At 41.1% G+C, this 26,519-nt stretch overlaps 1 protein-coding gene across 8 annotated transcripts in view; it reads right to left on the bottom strand.

Moving 5' to 3' along the window:
- The window catches only part of Sfmbt2 (Scm like with four mbt domains 2), a 211,532-nt gene that overhangs the window by 49,868 nt on the left and 135,145 nt on the right, over nucleotides 1-26,519 (bottom strand). For all 8 annotated transcript variants that reach the window (XM_029469511.1, XM_029469521.1, XM_029469517.1 and 5 more), the window contains 2 exons: nucleotides 7,748-7,830; nucleotides 1,347-1,470 (listed from right to left, as the gene is read on the bottom strand). In XM_029469511.1, coding sequence (XP_029325371.1) covers nucleotides 1,347-1,470; nucleotides 7,748-7,830 — 207 coding nt within the window. The remainder of the gene's footprint in view (nucleotides 1-1,346; nucleotides 1,471-7,747; nucleotides 7,831-26,519) is intronic.

Here is a 26,519-nt window from a genome sequence, read left to right as displayed (position 1 = left end):
CCGGATTTTGACACCTGACCTACAGCAATGTTTACATTTATCTGAAAATTAATGACATGGTGACATGTAAGATGATCAGGTCTCCCATCTTCCAGTCTACTTGACTATTTTTATGAGACTACAAATTAGTCTGAGAACCTACCATGTACTGTTCAGACTTGTTTGCACAGGAAATAAGGGTCACATGATACTTGTGCCAAGTCTACCCCATTTCTTCTACACGCTCTTTTTCAACAGTGCTCTGGTTTGAAGGAGAACCTCCCTCGTAAGTTCATGGTCCCCAGATGGTGGAACTATTTGGAAAGGATTAGGAGGTGTGGCCTGTTGGAAGAAGTGTGTCACTGGGAGCAGGCTTTGGGGTTTCAAATGACGGTTGCTATTCCCAGTGTTTCCTCATGGCTGTGGGCCAGGATGTGAAGTCTCTGCTGTCCCTGCTGCTGCCTTAGCTCCTTTATCATGGAGTCTAGCCTCCTGAAGTCACATGCCCAATTAATGCTTTCTTTTTATCTTTTCTTGGTCATGGTGTTTTATCAAAGTAATAGAAAAGTAACTAAGATAAGTAGTGACAAGCACATGCCATAAGATGTAAGCTATGCACATACCCAGAACTCTAGACATTTTTTGTAACCTCATCAATTCTTATTGTTTTGAATATGCATCAAACATCTGAATTCTACCATTATGTTATGAAAAGATGGGAAAAAAACATAGAGACAATCTATTTTAATATTGTCTAAATCAAAATGCAACACAAGAAAACACAATGTTCTACCTAAGCCTAAAATATTTTAGTCACAAAATACATTTCTCTGAGTGTTCTGAATATTCTAACATAAATGGTATCTGTAGAGAACTGTCTCAATATCATTGAAAGAAAAGAAAAAAGTCTAATTTTATTCGGAGAGAGAAACCATTCTTCCATTGTTATTTTGAGGAAAAATAAAACATCCAATAGAAGAAACCAAAGTGAAGGCTATGCCCACATTAAAATGCAAATATATCATTTTGTTCTCATAATGACCAAGACCTCAAATACCATTTTTAGTGACTCATATTAATTTAATTGCAACATTAGCTTTTATAATCATAGATGTAAAAAGACCAGTGTGTTCCAAACATAATTATCTCACCAGCATCTCATTTCATGAAATTATTAGTTAAGATGAGCGCCTTGGCATGAATTTGTATTTGATTAGTTTCACTTATTTAAGAACACTGAATAATTTAAGATATGTTTAAATAGAAGGGTAACCAGGGGTGTATTTATGAGAGTGCTGAATTCTTTTCTACCCCACCCTCTGGAGCGTACCCCCAAGTTCTTCTAAACAGCAGCTGATTGTACATACCTTCTAAATGAAGCCATAATAACCGCCCTTTCACACTGACCACAGTGGCCACGCACACCTCTCCTGGATTCACAGGGTTCACAGCTTCAAGCTTCATGTTCTTTGAGAAGCCCCGAGAAAATGCCTGAAAGAGAAAGAGAGGTGAGTCTGAGACAGTAGTTCCCAGCAGAGAATAGTAGGTGACTACAAAGCTGCCATCAGGGAGAGTGAACACAGAGCTGGCCATCAGGGAGAGTGGACACAGAGCTGGCCAGTGGGGAGAGAGGACACAGAGCTAGCTAGCGGGGAGAGAGGACACAGAGCTGGCCAGTGGGGAGAGAGGACACAGAGCTGACCAGCGGGGAGAGAGGACACAGAACTGGCTATCAGGGAGAGAGAACACAGAGCTGACCAGCGGGGAGAGTGGACACAGAGCTGGCCAGCAAGGAGAGAGGACACAGGGCGGGCCAGAGGGAGAGAGGACACAGAGCTGGCCAGCGGGGAGAGAGGACACAGAACTGGCTATCAGGGAGAGAGAACACAGAGCTGACCAGCGGGGAGAGTGGACACAGAGCTGGCCAGCAAGGAGAGAGGACACAGGGCGGGCCAGAGGGAGAGAGGACACAGAGCTGGCCAGCGGGGAGAGTGAACACAGAGTTGGCCAGAGGGGAGAGAGGACACAACAGCATCTTATTTCTGAAACAGAATTTTGTTTACAGGCTTGTTTTCCTCCCAGCTCCTGAGCAAAGTGCCCTTCGTTCTTGGTTGCTTAGGTCAGGAATCATATCCATGCTTAACACACAGTGGATGCCTGAGACATTTCGCTAAGCAGATGAGGGTATGGACACATCCTTTCTCTAATACCATATGAAACTCCTTTCTATGGGATTTCTAACACGCACCATTTCTCTACTCTTCTATATTCCCTGCTAAAATCATACCTAGGGTGTTAAATGAGGCAGATGGAATATCCATCTGGTATGATTTTCTTTTAAAGGACATTTAAAGAATGCCCTTTAGCTTATAGCATGGGTCTGTTGGTGATACATTCCTTAGTTTGCATTTATCTGAAATTGTTTTTATTTTCTTAATACTTTTCTCTTTACTTTTCTTTTTTTACTAGATATTTTCTTTATTTACATTTCAAATGCTATCTCGAAATTTCCCTATACCCTCCCCCCACCCTGCTCCCCTACCTACTCACTCCCACTTCTTGGCCCTGGCATTCCCCTGTGCATATAAAGTTTGCAAGACCAAGGGACCTCTCTTCGCAATGATGGCCGACTAGGCCATCTTCTGCTACATATGCAGCATTTTTACACAGTAGGAGCTTGGAGATACAGAGAGATAGCTCAGTCAGTAAAAAGCTTGTCATTTAATCTAGAGGATCTTCGTTCAACCCCTTCAATCCATTTTTTTTTAAATAAACAGAAACCAAAAAAAAAAAAAATGCAGGTTGTAGCAGCCTTTACTGGCGACCCCGGCACTGCTGAAGGAGACAGGCATATCCTTGGGGCTTGCTAGCTGGTCAGCCTAGCCCCTGGGAGCTTCAGGTCAGCAGGGGCTTTGTGTTTAAAAAAGAATAAAAGTGGATGATATCTGAGGAATGGCATCAGAGGTTGTTCTCAGGCACGCACTCACACACTTACATACCTGAAACCGGTACACTCCCACCCACATACCGTAAACATACACATGCATGCATGTATACACACCAAAAACTATATATAGTAAAATCCACTGTTTGGGAAACCCTGGTTGATCTATAAAGATAAATTTGCTGACCCAGTGCACACAACCACATGTGCCCACAGTCATATGATGCAGAACAGCCCCTTCCCCCTCTCCTCCAAGCACCCTTGCACTAGCCCTGCATACCCAGTCCTTGATGCTCAGTTCCTACTGGCGATAGATGTGGCTTTCATTTCTATATTGCATCTACTTATTTTATATCATCACATAGATAGAACTGAACTCTTATGAAGCTTTATGAGTCTAATCTGTCTTAACTCACTTAGTCGATGGTTAGTTTTAAAAGTTAAAACTAAAAGATGGCTCATCTTCCAAAGGTCCTGAGTTCAATTCCCAGTAACCACATGGTAGCTCACAGCCCTCTGTAATGGGATCTGAAGCCTTCCTCTGGTGTGCCTGAAGATATTTACAGTGTACTCACATACATAAAATGAATAAATAAATCTTTAGAGGGGAACAAAACAAAATAAAGCAAGCCAAAAGAGAACAACACTTGCTGTGCATTAAAAAAAAAATAATCCACTTCTCACAACCTAGAATGATCTGGGCAGAGTCTTAATGAAAAATTATTCAGATCAGGTTGGCCTAAGAGCATGTGGTGGGGGACTGTCTGGCTGAAAGAGGAAAGTCCTATCCTGATGTGATGCAAACATTTCCTGGACTGGGTTATGAACAAGTAAACAGAGGCGGAGCTTTGCTTTTGTTCTTGACTGTAGCTATAAAGCGATCAGCTTAGAGGACCTGCCTTGACTTCCCTGATTTTATCTGAAGTCTGTAAGCTGGAATTTTCCACCTAAGTTGCGTTTAGTCAAGATATTTACCACAGCAAGAGAAATGAAACCAGTATGAAGCAAAATGTATTTGTAGATCATTCCTGCAAGAGTCATACATGGTCTGCCCTTACGTTATGGCTGAATAGTTCATGTATATGCACCACCCTTTATCAACCCATTTGCCGGTTGAGGGACACTGAACCATTTTCAACATTGGTTTGTTTGGTTGGTTGTTTTAATTTTTGTTTTTAATCTTCTGTAATGTCTACATTCAAGATCAGGGCCTCTCATTTCCATTCTAGTTCTAGTAAAACCACTCCAGTGAACTCCTTTAGTTCAAATGATTCTTCTCAGTTCCAGAGCTTCTTCTGTTGACAGCATTTATTTCCCATCTTCGCATGAATAACAAAGACACTTTCCTTCCCATCGACTGTTCTCAAACTCCAGGGTGTAGCAGAAATACCTAGAGAACCAAAGAATCGGCATTTCCAATAAGACCCCAGAGGATGCTAAAGCTGCTGGTGTGGGGACCAGAGAGTGGGAGCCACGTGTTCCATCACTGGAATTCCAGCAGTCCAAGAAAGGTCGCACGATACGTGTCTGCCAATCCCGGTATCTGGAGCGTGCTGGGTCTGCTCGCCTTTTTCTTCCTTCTCAGGAGTAATGTGGGTTTTCCAGCTTCTGCATGTCTTGGGACACTCTTGATTGAAACATGTATGTTCTAAATCTATGGCACAGGACCTCTGGGTTGTGCTGTATCCCTCCAGGGCTATGGGATTTCTGGTTTTGTTTTCTGTTTTAGCAAATCATCTTCTTAGCTGAGTCAATGATAAACTCTCTCTCTCTTTATAAGCAGTTTAAATGTCCATAATTTTCTTCTTTCCTCATCCAGGCTAATGGGAGATTTCTTAAACGTAGATGATTCAAGCAAGAAGTGGCATTTAATAAACAAGATTTGGGCTTTGCCTGTATGGTTCTCCACTGTCTGAAATGTTATCTTACTTTCCCCATATCTGTGTTTGCAATATTTGTCTGGACGCTAGAGTCTGACATATGAGGGCAGAAAGACTGAGTTTCACACAACTCTTTTAGTTGCCCCATATGTTGTCAGTTTGGGTTGTCGTCATACTGTGAGTATGGAAATCTGAACACTCTCCGGGTCCTTCTTGCCAACTGCTTGCTCTCTCCACGTGTGTGTGTGTGTGTGTGTGTGTGTGTGTGTGTGTTTTCTACTTCTCTCATGTGAGTTGTTTTGGTCCTGAGTCTGGAGTTAAGTAGCTACTTCCAGAGAATCAGTTCTGTATGAGTTTTCTCTGTACGATGAACAAGGCTCTCACCAAATATTACTCTCCAATAAATGTGACTTTCCTCAGGCAGCAGCTACTATAAATCGCAATCAAATATGCTAGAGTACTATATAAAAAAAGTGTATCTACTTTGAAATATATAAGCTCATCTAAACAGATTCCTAAGACCAATAAAAGACTATATCATTATATGACTCGTGTGGGAAGAGAAATCAGAGTAATTTAGATTTAAGTGTCTTTTTATAAAAGAAGTTGGGAAGGCAATTGTATCCTTCTGTAATCAAAACAAAAGTCATGTCCTGCCACTGACAGTCGCTTTGCTCCTTCCATTCCCTTTTCTCTGGAGATAAGAATCAGACATGTTTTCAGAGGGTGTTTTTAAAAAAAAAAAATTTTTTTTTTCGCCACAAGTCGCCCTATCTCATTCACACAATTATGTACGAAGCCTCTTTCTGGTAGCACAGCTGGATGGCTGAGTGGAGAATGCTGAAGTTACAAAGCATTTCATCTCACTTAATAAGGAAAAGCTACAACCACATAACCTCTTTTCATTTCCTCTTGCTGCTTGAGGGTGATTTATAAAGGATCAATAACAAAACTGTTACCTCTGGGTTTCTTTTACTGAGCATTTGGCTATGTCAATCCATCCTGTAACCAACTCTGATTGTTAAAACATCCCCAGGGAAATGTCTTCCACACAGCTCTCCTCTGGTACACATGAGATGCGTGATTAAAAAATGAATTCATAATAAGCATTCCATTAAAGAGCACTTGTAGCAAGCTAACAAATTCAGCAGAGTGCCAGTATGCGATGCGGATGCCAGCAGGCAGACCACTCTCCTGTCTATTAAATAACCGGGGAGCGAGAAACAAAAGCGCTCCTAATGAATACACCAGCAAATTCATTAAGCCAGATTTAATCTTGGTGACTGAATCCTGGACGATCCAAAGCCAACCTGGTCTGTGGTTAATTGCTCGAGAATGAAATGCCGTGTAGACGCTCATGGATAAAAGGGAAATTTCTAGGGGCTGGAGCGATGGCTCAGTAGGTAACGTATCTGCACTTTAAGCATAAGAACCAGAGTTCAGATACACAGCACCCATGAAAAAGCCATGGGGGCAGCATATAACAATCCCAGCGCTGGTTACTTTATCTTCCTAAAGACATAAAAAGTCAAAAAGGAGTGTTTCTCTTGTGAGATAGAACTCCCAACCTGGAACAGGTTTTGTGGCTTCATGGTCCTCCGTGACCTTAGTCATCCATAAAAGACAGGCCAGTAGATTCTGAGACGGTGACAGCAACATAATAAAAAGGCATGTGTTACTAGATTTGATAAGCCTCAAGGGGACCTGGAACATAGCCATACCTGTCCCCATCACACAGTTTGAAGTCCATCCCCAACAGTTCCATACTTCTGCATAGAAACCATTCCATACAACGTTACTATCATTAACCAAGCAGTCAAGAGAGTCCTGATCTCTAACTCCACCACTCCTGTTCCTCTATATCTAAGAGTGTTCATGACCCCAGAATTCAAAATACTTCATTTTCACTTATGCTCAGGTGTGCTTCTGTGAAACCAAGGCTTTCCATTCTTGCTCTTTGAATTCTGCTATCTCTGTGAGGTGGATAGTCTATTGAATGGCTATTCAGGAGCTCTGGGCACACGAGATCAGAAGCAAGCCCTTCGGTTAGTGATACTAAGTAGGGTAGGAGCTGTGGTTCAAAGAGTGTGTCATCTCTTCTTAGCCTAGGGAATTCCTAACCACAGGTATACTGAACACGCTTAGCATACCTAGGCTTTGTTTTTAGAATTGAAGTAACGTTTCCTATCCCTCCCTACAGTCTCCAGGGTTGATGAAACTTTAAGAGAACAATCTAGCAATCACTTTACCAAACTTTCCCTTACTATTATATTCAGTAAGTTCATCTATCCATTACTCATTCATGCTACTAAAATACAGCTGTCATGGCAATAATGTAAATTTTCAAGTAGACATAGTCAAAGCTGTTTGGCTGTCACGTTACTAGTAACGAAAGCACTCCTAAAGTGTTTGTTTCTTTGTTTGTTTGTCTGTTGTATGATGGTTTCTTGTAGCCTGGGCTAGATTTGAATTCACTGTGAATCCGAGAATGACTTTAGACCTCTAGTCTTTTTGCCTTTACCTACAAAGTGATGGGATTACAGGCATAGACTACCACACCTGGTTTGTGCAGGACTGGGAATGATACCAGGGCTGACCACACTCTAGGCAAACATTCTATCAACTAAGCTTCATCCCCAGGCCAGGATAACACATTTTAGTAAACATCTGGAGCAGACTATCTCTTACCCTTGACTCTTCTGAAAGTAAGCACTAAGCTCAAACACGGTCAAGCTAATGTGCATTTGTTAGTCAGTTTATCAGAGCAGCCTGGTGCAATCCTAACACACACAATATGAAATGAAGCTTGTTCAAAACCAGTGGTGGTTTCACCGTCTTCCTGTGCCAGCCAGTACTCCATACTCGGTCACCAAATAGGAGAAACATCACAAAACAGGGAATAGCATCTACAACTTTAAATGGGAGCGAATGGGGAGAATCTTACATTTTTGAAGCAGAAATGAGGTGCTTCTTCTGCCTGACGCTGCTTGTGGTAATCCACCCAGTTAAAATCCTGGCCTGAGTAACCTGGGAGGGAGGAAACACAGATACATGGTCTTAGCTGAGCTGGATTCCAGGAAAATGATCCCCCTGCCAGGGGGGTCTCCTAGAAAAATAATAAGAAACGATCATTTAGAACCAAAGAGTAAAGTCTTTGCAAGCAGTAGAGCATCCTTGATGAGCAAGTGAAAACACTTAAGAAACTAGAACGCCTAAGTACAGGTATAGGAGGTGTGCAACAGGTGTGATTACCTAGGATCCGAAACCACAGAAGGAAGATGGGGCCAACCATCTGCCTCAGAGAGGCTTTTGACAATGGGGAGACTGGCTACTGAGAATTTGACAGGAATGCATTCTTTGTGTAGTGTGTCTGTGTGTGTCTGTGTGTCTGTGTGTGTGTCTGTGTCTGTGTGTGTGTCTGAGTGTCTGTGTGTGTGTCTGTGTGTGTGTCTATGTGTGTGTCTGTGTGTGTGTGTCTGTGTTTGTGTCTGTGTGTGTGTCTCTGTGTCTGTGTGTGTCTGTGTGTGTCTGTGTGTCTGTGTGTGTGTCTGTGTCTGTGTGTGTGTCTGAGTGTCTGTGTGTGTGTCTGTGTGTGTCTATGTGTGTGTCTGTGTTTGTGTTTGTGTCTGTGTCTGTGTGTGTGTCTGTGTGTGTCTGTGTTTGTGTTTGTGTCTGTGTGTATGTCTGTGTGTGTGTCTGTGTGTGTGTTCATACGCATGCTTCAGAAATCTAAGGACTTAATTTACATGAACTTGAAGGCACCAGATGAAGTTATGGGTGATGCTGCTATCTTTCTGGTAAGCAGGTGTAGTTTTGCCTGCTCATCCTTCCCAATCAAAGCAAAACAAGTGACCCCTCCTCTCCCCTCCCCTCCCCTCGCTTTTCTCTGAAGCTCGTGCATCAGTGACTGCACAGATGACGTCTGTACACAGTGGGCTTTTCCTTCCCAGCTTGACCTTTCTCATTTACGGTCTAGAGGAGCTCCCATCTCCTCGAACAGTTTCTCATGTTTGCCAGGATGAATATACACTATATATGTCCATCCTTTAGCACACTTATTTCTCAAGTCCCTCCCAGAACCTTCTATCTACCTCCCAAAGCCTTACACAAGAGGAGACCCGTGTCTCCCAATTCTCTGTTCTGCACCCTCAGCAGGAAGGTACCAAAGCCAGCCACTTACACACTTACAGGCCTGCTTCCTTCACTTCGAGGGGCTTTGCCACACAAGCCTCTGCTCCTCGCACTGCCCTCAGTTCTGTTTTAAAATTCACCCTCACACACACACACACACACACACACACACACACACACACACTGTTTACTTTCCCCTGGTGGGGCTTCACCTTTTCTATAAACATACAAAGTCCTTTGAGCTCAAAACAACCTGAAGCTGAGGCAGCTAAGGTCAGCCTTGGCTTCTGTCTAGCATCTATTTTCTAATACCCATAGAATTGTGTGAACTGTATTTGGGTGTTCTGTATGGCTGATGTATGTCAGATAAAATGTTCTTATTTGGAAGTCACCCTTGATTGTAGCGCATAGATGTTTAGCCAGGTTTTCTAAAACTAACTTCTAATGGGCTGCAAAGTGTCATCTTGGACCTGGATATAATCTATACATCCAGAGGGCAACAGTGTCCACGGGGAAGCCATTTTTAATCTAATAATTTCTAGATAGAAACTTGTTGGGCTTCACCTGAGCAGCAATTAATTATCTGGACCCTAAAACTACCCACTTACTTGAAACTTGGAATGGCTTAGACTTGTCCTCCCCCTTCTCCTTGGAACTGTTATTCACTCTGTCATTTAAATTCTTTTCCTTTGGGCTGGTAATGAGCTCTTTTGGGATGGCAGTTTTAAGGCAGCTCAGAAAATAACTACTACATAAAAAACAAATTGCCGCAGAATGCATAATAGAGACAACAGGGGTCAATTACACTCATTTGTCAACAGAGGCGGAACAAGAAGAACTGAGGCTTAAGCACAACGAGGAAAACAGGTTTTAAACCAAGGAGGAGGGAAGAAAACAGCAAAGAGGAGAAAAAAAATAAAGAGGAAATAAAACCCCTCCAGCCATTACAATTCCTAAGAAGCTGCCTACCCAGACTATGTGAATGACAGCCATTAAAGGTATTTAAGTCTTTATGACTCTTTATTTTGAATGAAGACTTTCCAAAGGGTATGTATGCAAGAGGGAAGAGGTTGGTGACCCATTTTTCTTGTGATACAAATGAGCAGACAACAAACAGCCATTAAGTCTGGCTGTGCAAATGGACAGTGCCTTTGAAAAACTTAACAGTATAAAGAGCTATGCCCCTTGACATGGTTTCAGTCCTAGGAATTTATCTCAGAAAAGTGACCCCACTAACTGAGAAAATGAGTTATATGTTGGGAAATGTACAGCAACTTTACGAAACTTGGAGAAGGCAAAAGTAACTCTCCATGAACAGAAAATGGTACAAGATTTACTCAAGACCCCTCTAAGCCCCTAAGATATCATACAGGCATGATATTGCATAGTTGGGGCAGGGAAATCATGAAAAATATGCTATGTCCTTCAGCTAAAAGGACTCATTGCAGACATATGAAATTACTAGAATTCTGAAAAAGATGTAAAGAAGAGAAAAATATAAAAAAGAAATTGTTTTGAACTTGTGACAAACGTCTTCAACTTATTTGTACTTTTTCAAGTTTTCACTAACAACTGTAAAAGGACTTCAGTGACAAAAAGTTATCTTTGTGCTAGTATAATGCAAAGTCAGACTATGTGTCAGCAAAGATTCTTTACAAGGTGTGACTCTTGCATGAGTGATGTTCCCCCACCACACAGACAGACACACACACGCACACCACATCACACACATTAACCACAAACCCACATTCATACACACACATCACACACACCATACAACAAACCACACACACACAGCACACACACATACACACACACACACACACATACACACACACACACACACACACACACACACACGCACATTTCACACACCATCACCCTTCAGCTTCACCAGTCCAGATTCTATCCAGAATGAGTGAGGCCGAATTCTGATATAGAAGTGAGTCAGAACTACCTTAAGGCTACCTCAGAGGCCCACTGCCCCTTGTCTATGCCTTAGAATAGGGTTACCAGCAAAGTTTAAGGTAGGATTTCACTCTCTTATAAAGCAGACAGCATAACAATAAAATCCCCTCTTAGATGTAGCCTCTTACTGTGCCATCATAAGAAAGTAGCAAAGGATATTATGCTTGCTATGTTCCAGCCAGACAAGGGGAAAGACACTCAGATCCTGAAGTCCATTGGGAATGAGACATTTAATAAACTACAGTTAAAGCCACCTTGTTAGACTGTCAGTCCTCAAGGATGTGCCTAGCCTCTATCCTAGACACTCGTTCCTTCACCCATGAAAAGAGTAAGCCGGCCCTCTGCATGCTGGGTGTGGGGCAGTTCTAATACTAGGATTAGAGAGGTGAAGCAAACTGACATAAGTCTACCCTTTATGGGGCTCAGATTTCCTCACAGAAAGCAGAGGAGACGAATGTAAAAAAAGTCAAAAAGTCAGCTGGTTGGAAAGATGACTCAGTCAGTAAAGGGCTTTGCTTGACAAGCATAAAGACCTGAGTTTCATCTCCAGAATCTATGGTTTTATTTTAAACAGTGAAAGAGGGAAAGAAGGAAAGGGAAGGACAAAAAACAGAGGTGACGGGATGAGAGGAGAGGGGAAGGGAACAGAGGGGAGGGGAAGGAAAGGGACAAGAGGGGAAGGGAGAACAGGGGAAGGAAGGGACAAGAGAAGAGAGGGGAGGGGAAGGGAAAGGAGGGAGGGGAGAGGAAATGAGGGGAAGGGAAGGAAGAGAAAAAGAAAACAAAGACATCACCATCACAGAACTTAGGAAAGAGACGCAGCTCTTCAGGAGAGAGAAGAAGTAGAAAAGAAACAGTGAGTCCAAGACCTCAGCTGTGAGTGCACACATCAGCAACAAGAATGGCAAGGCGGAGCAGGAATGAGCCTTGAGAACAGATTTCTAATAGTACGGACATAATGGGCAAGAAAACACTTGCAAAGTGGACTCTGCTTTGGCGTCCTAACACGGGACCAGGCGCTGGTATTTTAGACCCAAAAATCAACGGAAAACCAACGAAAGCAGTGAGAAGAAGTGCAATATTCGCCTATGTCTCAGGGTGCTCCAAGGTCATTTAAAACAGTAGGCATTCATGCATTCCCATGAGTTCTTCTTATTTACAATCAGGGAATACTGCAGAAAAACAACAGAACCTTAGGCAAGGGCCATTTGACCTGAACACTAGCCACAACGCTGCTTCTTACAGAATGAGAATTAGGCTGGGACACATTTCGTACAACAATTAAAACCCTTCTCTGTGTAAAAGCAAGCACAGCATTCTAGTTTGAATTATGTTAGGAGACAAAGATATCACCAGAAATAGACTCTAATATCATATAAATATCAAGTGTTGACAGGAAAAAGCAACACTTTAAAAAAAATCGTAAAGAATTATTAAATAAGCAAAAGGATTCTTAGTTTTTAACAACCAGAAATGTTTTCAATATTAGAAGCAACACAGCTTTACCCTCTTAACCCCGTTCAATTAAAAGTGACCTTTTTCACGGAGAATGAAAGAGAACACAGCTATTAATCAGGGAGGTATTCCAGTCTCCCGAGCCAGATGAACGATAAATTTTAAATTAAGATATATAGCAATCTGAAAAGTCAGAGAAAATCGTCAGGTGCAAGAAAACCAAAAGAATCCCATCATAGTCTGCCTGAGTGCTAAGGTCCTGAGATCGAACTCAGGCTGTCAGGTTTCCAAAGGTTTCCATTTTCACCTGGTGAGGGAGAACTAGCCCTGGACCTGTTCTGCATAATCTCTAAAGCTCTAAGTCACATCTCATTCAAATAGATCGATCAGAGTCATTAATGTGTGTGTAGGTGAATGCCAGTGTATGTGTTTATGTATATGTATATGTATATGAACATTCATATACATACATTTACATGCACACATAAGTATGAACCCATGCACATACATGGGGGAGGGTATCACATCTCTAACTCATCATGAAGTTAAACATGAATTTGAACTCCGGGACCTTCTGACGCTGGCAAGAGTATTCACCTCCTAACTGAGGCATAGCTCTGGCCCAGTACTGCATAAGCTCTAAAGCTCTGAGTCACATACCATTCAAAAAGATATATCAGTGACATTCCTGTGTGTGTGTGTGTGTGTGCATGTGTGTATATGCATATTCATATAGAAAATGAATATGCACAATTATACACGCATGCATTTTTTTTTGTGGGCATCACATGAATGCCAGGCTGATCACTAACTTATCAGGAAGTTGAGCATGAATTTCAATTCCTGATCCTTCTAACTCTGGCTAGTGGTTTTCACCTGGTGGGTTAGATGTTACACTGACCCATAAATATACACTCTATAAAACTCTAAGCACATATAAATCAAATGGATCTATGACTGCCATTCTTGTGTGTGTGTGTATGTTCATATACATGCATGTACAGGCACACTTACCTATACACATATACACATACACAAGGACAATCAAATGAATTCCAGGCTGATCTCTAACTCATCATGAAGTTAAACATGAATTTGAACTCCGTATCCTCCTGATTCTGGCAAGAGTACTCACCTATTAACAGAGACATAGCTCTGACCCGGTACTGCATAAGCTCTAAAGCTCTGAGTCACATATCATTCAAAAGGATATATGACTGTCATTCCTGTATGTGAGTTTGTATGCATGCGTGTATATGCATATTCATATAGAGAAATGAATATGCACACAACTATACACCCAAGCACATTCTTGGTGGGCATCACATGAATGCGAGGCTGATCTCTAACTCATCAGGAAGTTAAACATAAATTAGACTTCCTGATCCTCCTGACTCTGACAAGAATACTCACCTCCTAACTGAGACATAGCTCTGGTCCGTTACTGCATAAGCTCTAAAGCTCTAAGTCACATACCATGCAAAAGGATATGAGTGCCATTCCTGTGTGTGCTTGCGTGTATATGCATATTCATATGAGAAGTGGATATGCACACAACTATACACCCAAGCACATTCTTGGTGGGCATCACATGAATGCGAGGCTGATCTCTAACTCATCAGGAAGTTAAACATAAATTAGACTTCCTGATCCTCCTGACTCTGACAAGAATACTCACCTCCTAACTGAGACATAGCTCTGGTCCGTTACTGCATAAGCTCTAAAGCTCTAAGTCACATACCATGCAAAAGGATATGAGTGCCATTCCTGTGTGTGCTTGCGTGTATATGCATATTCATATAGAGAAATGAATATGCACACAACTATACACCCAAGCACATTCTTGGTGGGCATCACATGAATGCGAGGCTGATCTCTAACTCATCAGGAAGTTAAGCATGAATTCGAATTCCTGATCCTCCTGACTCTGCAAAGACTGTTCACCTGGTGAGTGAGATCACTCACTGACCCAGTCATACAGAATCTCTAAGACTAAGTCACTTATCATTCAAATAAATCGATGAGTGGCAGTTTTGGGTTTGGGTGCATGCTTGTATGGGTATGTGTGTATGTATATGTATACTCATATACACACATGCACATGCACACATACATATACACACAGGCACATACACTGGGGGCATCACATGAATCAGAAGCTGATCCCGGACTCAACATGAAGTTGAGAATGAATTTCAANTCCTGTTCATCCTGATTCTGGCAAGCATTTCCACCTTGTGAGTGAGAGCACTCACTGATCCAGCCCTGCATAATCTCTAAAACTCTAAGTCACATATCTTTAAGGCCTGACTCTGGCAAGCATTTTGACCTGTTGAGTAAGAGCATGCACTGGCACCGTACTACATAATCTTTAAAACTCTTAGTCACATATTATGCAAATAGATGAATGCAAGTCATCATGTGTTTGTGTGTGTTGCATGTGTGTGTCTGTACATGCATATTCATATACATTCATTCACATGCACACACATGTAAGCACACGTGCACATACATGGGTGGCATCATATGAATACCAGGATGATCTCTAAATGAAGTTTGAACTCCTGATCCTCCTGACTTTGTCAATCATTTACACCTGGTGATTGAGACCATTCACTGTCCCTCTACTGCATAATCTCTAAAACTCTAAGTCACATATCATTCAAATGGATCAATGAGTGCCATTCCTATGTTTGTGTGTTCCTGTGCTTGCATTTATACATGTGTGTATGTTATATATATTCATATACACACATGCACATGCACACACAACTATACACGCATACACATGCATGGGGGAATCACATACATCACAGGCTGATCTCTAAATCCTCATGAATGTAAGCATGGATTTAAGCTCCTGACAGACCTGTCTGTGGCAATTGTCTACACCTGATGAGTGAGAATATTCACTGTCTCAGAACTGCATAATCTCTACACTCTAAGTCACATAATATTATTCAAATGGATCTAAGAGTGCCATTCTTGTGTGTGTGTCTGTGTGTGTGTTCATATACATGCATGTACAGGCACACTTACCTATACACATATACACATACACAAGGACAATCAAGTGAATTCCAGCCTGATCTCCTAGACCTCCTGATCCTCCTGACTCTGACAAGAATACTCACCTCCTAACTGAGACATAGCTCTGGTCCGTTACTGCATAAGCTCTAAAGCTCTAAGTCACATACCATGCAAAAGGATATGAGTGCCATTCCTGTGTGTGCTTGCGTGTATATGCATATTCATATGAGAAGTGGATATGCACACAACTATACACACATGCACATTTTTGGTGGGCATCACACGAATCGCATCCTGATCTCTAACTCGTTATGAAGTTAAGCATGAATTCGAATTCCTGATCCTCCTGACTCTGCAAAGACTGTTCACCTGGTGAGTGAGATCACTCACTGGCCCAGTCATACAGAATCTCTAAGACTAAGTCACTTATCATTCAAATAAATCGATGAGTGGCAGTTTTGGGTTTGTGTGCATGTTTGTATGGGTATGTGTGTATGTATATGTATACTCATATACACACATGCACATGCACACATACATATACACACAGGCACATTCACTGGGGGCATCACTAGAATCTGAAGCTGATCCTGGACTCATGAAGTTGAGAATGAATTTCCACTCCTGATCCTCCTGACTCTGGCAAGCATTTTCACCTTGTGAGTGAGAGCACTCACTGGCCCAGCGCTGCATAATCTCTAAAACTTTAAGTCACATGTCATTTAAAAGTATCAATGAGTGCCATTCAGGGTATGTGTGTGTGTGTGTGTGTGTGTGTTTGTGTGTATGCCTGTGCATATGTGTTTGTGTGTATTTATATGTATATTCATATGCACACATACATATGCACACAAAACTATGCAACATGAACATACACTGGGAAGGAATCCATAAAGCCAGGCTGATCTCTAAGCCATTTTGAAGTTATTCATAAATTTGAACTCCTAATCCTTCTGAATATGGCAAGCTTTTTTACATGGCGAATAAAAAGTTTCACTGGCCCAATACTACATAATCTTTAAAGCTCTATGTCACACATCATTCAAATGTATCAATGAATGCCATTCCGTGTTTGTGTGCTTGCATTTACATGTATGTTTACGTTATGTATATTTATATACACGCATGTGCATACACAGAGACGTAAACACGCATGCACATACACGGGTGGCATCACATGAATACCAGGATGATGTCTAACTGAAGTTAAACATGAATTTGAACTCCTGATCCTGCTGAATCTATAATTTGTTTACACATGGCGAGTGAGACCATTCACTGTCCCACTACTGCATAATCTCTAAAAGAATAAGTCACATAGCATTCAAATTAATGGATGAATTCAATTCCTCTGTGTGAGTGTGAGTGTATGTGCTTGCATTTGTGTGTGTGTGTGTGTGTGTGTGTGTGTGTGTGTGTGTGCGCGCGTATGATATATATATTCACATACACACAAGCACATGCACACACACATATACACACATGCACATACATGGCCTGGAATCACATGAATAACAGGCTGATCTTATAATCATCATGAAGTTAAGCATGAATTTGAACTCCTAAAACTCCTGATTCCAGCACACATTTTGACCTGGAGAGTGAGAGCACTCACTGTCCCAGAACTGCATAATCTCTAAAACTCCAGTGACATATCATTCAAATGGATCGATGAGTGTCATTCTTGTGTGTGTGTGTGTGTGTGTGTCGCATGAGTGTGTATGTGTCTGTATATACATAATCATATACATACATACACATGCACACACACGAAAACACACATCGACATAAATGGGTGGCATCACATGAGTGATCTATAACTGAAGTTAAGCATGAATATGAAATCCTGATTAACCTGACTCTGTCAATCATTTACTCCTGGTGAGTGAGACCATTCACTGTCCCACTACTGCATAATCTCTAAAACTCTAAGTCAGTTATCGTTCAAATGGATTGATGAATGCCATTCCTGTGTCTCTGTGTGTGTGTGTGCTTGTGTTTATACGTGTGTGTGTATGTTATGTATATTCAAATACACACATGAACATGCACACACAACTATACACACATGCACATACATGGTTGGGAATCACATGAAATACAGGCTGATCTCTAAATTCTCATGAGAATAAGTATGAATTTGAACTCCTGAATACTCTTAACTCTAGCAAGCATTTCACCTAGAGAATGAGAATAGTCACTGGCCAAGTACTGCATAATCTCTAATATGCTAAGTGATACATCATTCAAATGGATCGATGAGTGGCATTCCTCTGTGTGTGTGTGTGTGTGCTACATGTGTCTGTACATATATATTCATATATATACATGCACATGCACACACATGTAAACACAGATGCACATACATGGGTGGCATCACATGAATACCAGGATGATGTCCAGCTGAAGTTAAGCATGAAGTTGAACTCCTTATCTTCTTGAATCTGCAAATTGCTTACACATGATGAGTGCGACCATTCACTGCCCACTACTGCATAATCTATAAGACTGTAAGTCACATATCCTCTGTGTGTGTGTGTGCACGTGCACACGTGTGTCTATGTATGCGCTCATGTATATGTATATTCATATACACGCATGTACATGTACGCACACACAAACACACATGCACATACACAGGGGCCATCACATGAATGCCAGGCTGATCTCCAACTCATCATGCAACCGACATGAATTTACACTCTTGATCATCCTGAACCTGGCAAGGCTCTTTACCTTGTGAGTGAGAGCACTCATTGGCCCAGCATGGCATAATCTCTAAAACTCACATGTCACATGACATTCAAAATGATCGATGGGTGCCATTTCTCTGTGTGTGTGTTTCTGTGTTTATCTGTGCATGCTTGTATATGTTTGTGTGGATGTATATTCATATACACACATGCACACAAAACTATACACACATGCAAATATATTGTGGGGAACCCCATAAAGTCAGGCTGATCTCTACGCTAGTTTGAATTTATTCATGAATATGAATTCCTGACCCCTCTGAATATGGCAAGCATTTTACCTAGTGAGAAAAACTTTCATTTGCCCAGTACTACATAACCCTTAAAGCTCAAAATCACATATCATTCAAACATATCAATGAACTCCATTCCTTATTTGTATGTGTGTGTGTGTATGTGTGCATACGCATGTGCATATATATGTATGTTTATGTTATATATATTCATTTACACAAATGTACATGCACACGCATGTAATCACACACGCACATACATGGGTGGCATCACAGGAATCCCAGGATAATCTCTAACTGAAGTTAATCATGAATTTGAAATCCTGATTCTCCTGACTCTGTCAATCATTTACAGTTGGTAAGTGAGACCATTCACTGTCCCACTACTGCATAATCTCTAAAACTCTAAGTCACATATCATTCAAATGGATCGATGAGTGCCTTTCCTGTGTGTGTATCTGTGCTTGCTTGTATATGTTTGTGTGGATGTATATGTCTATTCATATACACACATGCACATGCACACAAAACTATACACACATGCACATACATTGGGGAGGATCCCATGAAGCCAGGCTGATCTGTACACCATTTTGAAGTTACTCATGAATTTGAACTCCAGATCCATCTGAATATGATAAAGATTTTTACTGGTAAGTAAGAAGTTTCACTGGCCAAGTACTACATAATCACTAAAGCTCTAAGTTACATATCATTCAAATGTATAAATGAATGCAATTTTTTCTGTGTGTGTGTGTGCTTGCATATACACNTGTGTTTATGTTATGTATATTCATGTCAACACATGCACATGCACATACAAGTAAACACACATGCACATACATGGGTGGCATCACATGAATACCAGGATGATCTCCAACTGAAGTTAAGCATGATTTGAAATCCTTATCCTCCTGACTTTGTCAATCGTTTACACCGGGTGAGTGAGACCATTCACTGTCCCCTATTGCANAATCTCTAAAACTCTACATCACTTANCATTCAAAGGGATTGGCGAATGCCATTCCTGTGTCTGTGTGTGTGTGCTTGCGTTTATACGTGTGTGTGTAGGTTATGTATATTCAAATATAGACATGAACATGCACACACAACTATACACACATGCACATACATGGAGGAATCACAGGCTGATCTCTCATGAGGATAAGTATGAATTTGAACTCGTGATACTCTTAACTCTAGCAAGCATTTTCACTCTAAGTCACATATCATTGAAATGGATTGATGAGTGCCATTCCTGTGTGTGTGTGTGCGTGCGTATCTATGTGTGCGTGTATGTATATGTATATTCATATACACACATGTACATGTACGCACACACAAACACACATGCACATACACAGGGGCCATCACATGAATGCCAGACTGATCTCTACCTCATCATGCAGTTACCATGAATTTGCACTCCTGATCATCCTGACTCTAGCAAGGGGCTTCACAAGGTGAGTGCGACCTCTCCCTGGCCCCATCATACAGAATCTCTAAGACTAAGACACATATCATTTCAATAGAACAATGAGTGTCCATTTTCGCTGTGTTTGTGTGCATGTTTGAATGGGTATGTGTGTATGTATATGTATATTCATATACACATGTTCATGCACACATACATATACGCACAAGCAAATACATTGGGGGCATCACATGAATCCGAAGTTGATCCCAGACTCATCATAAAGTTGAGAATGAATTTTGACTTCTCATCTTCCTGACTCTGGCAAGCATTTTCACCTTTTGACTAAGAGCACTCACTGGCCCAGCACAGCATAATTTCTAAAACTCTAAATCACCTGTCATTCAAAATGATCGATGAGTGTGTGTGTGTGTTTGCATTTATGTGTGTGTATGTTATGTATATTCAAATACAGACATGCACGCACAACTATACTCACATGTACACACATGGGCGACATCACATGAATACCAGGATGATATCTAGCTGAACATAGGAGTGAATTGGAACTCCTGATCCTCTTGACTCTTTCAACCTTCACAACTGGTGAGTGAGACCATTCACTGTGCCTCTACTTCATAATCTCTAAAACTCTAAATCACTTATCACTCAACTGGATTGATGAATGGCATTCCTGTGTCTGTTTGTGCACTTGTGTTTACTTGTGTGTGTGTGTGTATGTTATTTATATGCAAATACACACATCCACACACAACTATACACACATGCACATACATGGAGGCATCACATAAATGCCAGGCTGATCGCGAACTCATCATGCAGTTAACATGAATGTGCACTCCTGATCATCCTGAATCTAGCGAGAATCTTCTCCTGGTGAGTGAGACCTCTGCCAGTCCCAGTTATAGAGAATCTCTAAAACTCTAAGTCACTTACTATTCACATAGATTGATGAGTGCCAATTTGTGTGTGTTTGTATGCATGTTTGTATGGGTATGTGCGTATGTATATGTATATTCATATACACACATGTACATGCACACATACATATACACACAGGCATATATACTGGAGTCATCACTAGACTCCGAAGCTGATCACGAACTCATCATGAAGTTCAGCATGAATTTTGATTCCTGGTCCTCCTAAGTCTGGCAAGCATTTTCACCTTGTGAGTGAGAGCACTCACTGGCCCAGCCCTGCATAATCTCTAAAGCTCTGAGTCACCTGTCATTCAAAAGGATCAATGAGTGACATTCCTGTGTGTGTGTGTGTGTGTGTGTGTGTGTGTGTGTGTGTTGCTGAAAAACATGTCTTTACGTTATGCATATTCATATACACACATGCACACACACACATGCACACACCTGTACATACATGGGTGGCATCATAAGAATCCCAGGATGATGTCTAGGCGAACTTAAGCATGAATTTGAACTCTTGATACTGGCAATCCTTTACAACTGGTGAGACAATTCATTGTCCCAGTGCTGCATAATCTCTAAAACTCTAAGCCACATATCATTCAAATGGATCAATGAGTGCCATTCCTGTATGTGTGAGTGTGTGTGTGTGATATTGTGCTTGTGTTTAAACATGTGTGTATTTTTGTATATTTGTCTACACACATGCACATGCACACACAACTATACACACATGCACATACATGGAGGGCATCACATAAATCACAGGCTGATCTCTAAATCCTCATGAAATTAAGTACGAATTTAAACATCTGATACCCCTGACAATAAAAAGCATTTTCACCTGGTGAGGGAGAGCAATGACTGGCCCAGTACTGCAGAATCTCTAAAACTGTAAGTCACAAGTCAGTAAAATGGATGGACGAGTGGCATTCGTGTGAGTGTCTGTGTGTCTCGTTTGTGTATGTGTCCGTATATGCATATCAATATACATACTTGCACATGCACACACACGTAATCACACACGCACATACATGGGTGGCATCACAGGAATCCCAGGATGATCTCTAACCGAAGTTAAGCATGAATTTGAAATCCTGATTCTCCTGACTCTGTGAATCATTTACAGCTGGTGAGTGAGACCGTTCATTGTCCCACTACTGCATAATCTCTAAAACTCTGATAGAACACCTATCATTCAAATGGATCAATTTGTGTCATACTTTTGGGGTGGTGCTTGCGTTTATACCCGTGTGTGTATGTTATGTATATTCATATAAACACATGTACATGAACACACAACGATACACACATTCACATACAGAGGGTCCATCACATGAATCCAGGGTGATCTCTAACTCATCACGAAGTTAAACATGAACTTGAACACCAGATCCTCCTGACTCTGGCAAGAGTACCTCATAACTGAGACATAGCTCTCGACAAGAACTGCAAAAGCTCTAAAGCTCTGAGTCACATATCACTCAAAAGGATATTTGAGTGCCATTCCTGTGTGTGCTTGTGTGTATATGCATATTCATATAGAGAAGTGAATATGCACACAACTATACACACATGCACGTTCTTGATGGTCATCACATGAGTCGCATGCTGAAATTTAACTCATCACAAAGTTAAACATGAATTTGAAATATGGATCCTCCTGACACTGGCTAGAGTATTCACCTCCTAACTGAGACATAGCTCTGGCCATTCCTGTGATTGAGTGTGTGTGCATGCGTGCACATGCATATTCATATAGAGAAATGAATATGCACAAAACTATACACACATGCACATTATTGGTGGGCATCACATGAATCCCGTGCTGATTTCCAACTCATCATGAAATGCACCACAAATTTGAACTCATGATTCACCTGAATCTGGCAAGGGATTTCACATGCTGAGTGAGACCTCTCCCTATTCAGTACTGCAGAAGCTCTAAAACTCTAAGTCACATATCATTCAAATGGATTGAGGAGTGGCATTCATGTGTGTGTCTGTGTCTGTGCATGGGTCTATGTGTGTGTAGATATGTATATTCATATACACAATCTACACACAGTTACACACATATGCACATACATGGGGGCGTCACATGAATCCCAGGCAGATCTCTAAGTCACCATGAAATAAAGTATGAATTAGAACTCCTGACCTCCTGATTGTAACAAGCATTTTTAATATGATGGGTGATAACTATCCTTGACCTAGTCATACATAATCTCCGAAGTTCACAGTCAAATAGATCGATGAGTGAGTGCCATTCCTATGTGTCTGTGTGCTCATATGTGTCTATGTGTGCGTGTATGTATATGCATATCATATTCACACATGTACATGTACACACACATAAACACATCTGCACATACATAGGGGCAATCACATGAATGACAGGATGACCTCTAACTCATCATGCCTTTACCATGAACTTGAACTCCTGATCTTCCTGACTCTACCAAGGGTTTTCCCGTGGTTTGTGAGACCTCACCCTGTCCCAGTCATACATAACCTCCAAAGCAGTAGGTCACATATCATTCAAATGGATCGGTGAGGGCCATTCCTGCATGTCTGTGTGCATGTGTGTATAGGTGTGTGTATGTATATGCATAAAATATACACACATATACATGCGCGCACTTATGCACAAAGGCACATACATAGGGGCCTTCACATTATTCCAGGATGATCTCCAACTGCTCAAGAAGTTAAGCATGAAATTGAACTCCTGATTCTCCTTATACTGCCAATTGTTTACACCTGGTGAGTGAGACAATTCAGTGTCCTTCTAGTGCATAATCAGTAAAATTCTACGACATATATCATTCAAATGGATCAATGAGGACCATACCTTGGTGTGTGTGTGCTTGCTTTTATACGTATGTGTGTGTATTATGTATAATCATATACACACATGTACATGCACACACAATTATATGTGCATGTACATACCTAGGGTCCATCACATGAATACAGGATGATCACTAACTGATCATTAAGTTAAGCATGATTTTGAACTCCTGAGACATCTGATTCTGGCAAGCAGTTTTCACCTAGTTAGCAAGATATTTCACTGTACCATAAATATACACTCTATGAAATTCTAAGCACATATAAGACTTATGGATGACTGCCATGTGTGTCTATATGCATGCATGTGTGAATATGTGTGAATATATGTCTGTTCATATATCAGCATGTACAGGCAAACTTACCTATACATATATAAACACACACAGGAACAATCACATGAATAACAGGCTGATCTGTAACCCATCAGAAAGTTAAACATGAATTTGAATTCTGGGATCTCCTGACGCTGGCAAGAGTATTCACCTCCTAACTGAGACATAACTCTGGCCCAGCACTGCATAAGCTCTAACGCTCTGAGTCACATACCATTCAAAAAGATATACGAGTGACATTCCTGTGTGTGCATGCGTGAATATGCATATTGATATATAGAAGTGAATATGCACACAACTCTACACACATGCACATTTTGGTGTGCATCACATGAATCGCATGCTGATTGCTAACGCATCATGAAGTTAAACATGAACTGAACACCATATTCTCCTGACTCTAGCAAGATTATTCATCTCCTAACTGAGAAATAACTCTGGCCATTCCTGTGATTGAGTTTGTGTGCATGTGTGCACATGCATATTCATATAGAGAAATGAATATGCACAAAACTATACACGCATGCACATTCTTGGTGGGCATCACATGAATCCCGTGCTGATTTCCAACTCATCATGAAATGCAGCACAAATTTGAACTCCTGAATCTGGCAAGGGATTTCACAAGCTGAGTGAGACCGCTCCCTCTTCAGTACTGCAGAATCTCTAAAACTCTAAGTCACATATCATTCAAATGGATTGAGGAGTGGCATTCGTGTGTGTGTCTGTGTCTGTGCATGGGTCTATGTGTGTGTAGATATGCATATTCATATACACAATCCACACACCGTTACACACATATGCACATACATGGGGGCATCACATGAATCCCAGGCATATCTCTAAGTCATCATGAAATAAAGCATGAATTAGAACTCCTGACCTCCAGATTCTAACAAGCATTTATAATATGATGGGTGATAACTCTCCCTGACCTAATCACACATAATCTCCAAAGTTCACAGTCACATAGATCAATGAGTGAGCGCCATTCCTGTGTGTCTGTGTGCTCATATGTGTCTATGTGTGCGTGTATGTATATATATATATATCATATTCACATATGTACATGTACACACACATAAACACACATACACATATATAGGAGCAACCACATGAATGCCAGGATGACCTCTAACTCATCATGCCTTTACCATGAACTTGCACTCCCGATCTTCCTGACTCTACCAAGGGTTTTCCCGTGGTTTCTGAGACCTCACCCTGGCCCAGTCATACATAACCTCCAAAGCAGTAGGTGACATACCATTCAAATGGATCGGTGAGGGCCATTCCTGCATGTCTGTGTGCATGTGTGTATAGGTGTGTGTATGTATATGCATAAAATATACACACATATACATNCGCGCACTTATGCACAAAGGCACATACATAGGGGCCTTCACATTATTCCAGGATGATCTCCAACTGCTCAAGAAGTTAAGCATGAAATTGAACTCCTGATCCTCCTGATACTGCCAATTGTTTACACCTGGTGAGTGAGACCATTCAGTGTCCTTCTAGTGCATAATCAATAAAATTCAATGACATATATCATTCAAATTGATCAATGAGTGCCATTCTTGTGCNTGTGGGTATTCAAGTCTGTGTGTATGCATGCATGTNTATGTATATATATAATCATATACATACATGCACATTCACACAAAATTATACACACATACACATACCTAGGGTCCATCACATAAATTCAGGCTGATCTCTAACTCATCAGGAAGTGAAACATGAATTTGAACTCCAGGTCCTCCTGACTCTGGCAAGAGTACTCACCTCCTAACTGAGACATAGCTCTGGCCCAGCACTGCATAAGCTCTAAAGCTCTGAGTCACATACCATTCAAAAGAATATATGAGTGCCATTCCTGTGTGTGCATGGGGGTATATGCATATTCACATGGAGAAATGAATATGCACACAACTATACACACATGCACAGTTTTGGAAGACATCAAATGAATTGAATGCTGATCTCTAACTCATCATGAGTTAAACATGAATTTGAACTCTGTATCCTCCTGACTCTGGCAAGAATATTCACCTCCTAACTGAGACATAGCTCTGGCCATTCCTGTGAATGTGTGTATATACATGCATGTATATACATATTCATATAAAGAAGTGAATATGCACACAACTATACACACATGCACATTTTTGGTGGGCATCACATGAATCCAATGCTGATCATGAACTCGTCATGAAATTCAGCANGAATCATAACTCCTGATCCNCNTGACTCTGGCAGGGATTTCACCTGCTGAGTGAGACCTCTCCCCATTCACTACTGCAGAATCTTAAAACTCTAACTCCCACGTCATTCAAGTGGATTGNTGAGTTGCATCNATGTTTCTGTGTGTGTTTCTGTTTGTGTCTGTGTACGTGTATATATTTGTGTAGATAGGTATATTCATATACTCAAATCCACACACAATATAAACAGATACAGATACATAGGGGGCACCACATGAATCCAGGCATATCTCTAAGTCATCATGAAGTAAAGCAGGAATTTGAACTCCTGATCCCCCATCTTTCACACCTGGTGAGTAAAACCATTCACTGTCCCACTACTGCATAATCTTT

This window comes from Mus caroli, chromosome 2 (assembly GCF_900094665.2).
Source record: "Mus caroli chromosome 2, CAROLI_EIJ_v1.1, whole genome shotgun sequence".
In the NCBI taxonomy this organism is placed as follows: domain Eukaryota; kingdom Metazoa; phylum Chordata; class Mammalia; order Rodentia; family Muridae; genus Mus; species Mus caroli.
Note: the sequence above shows the minus strand (reverse complement) of the source record. Positions and strands in the feature narration are given on the sequence as shown.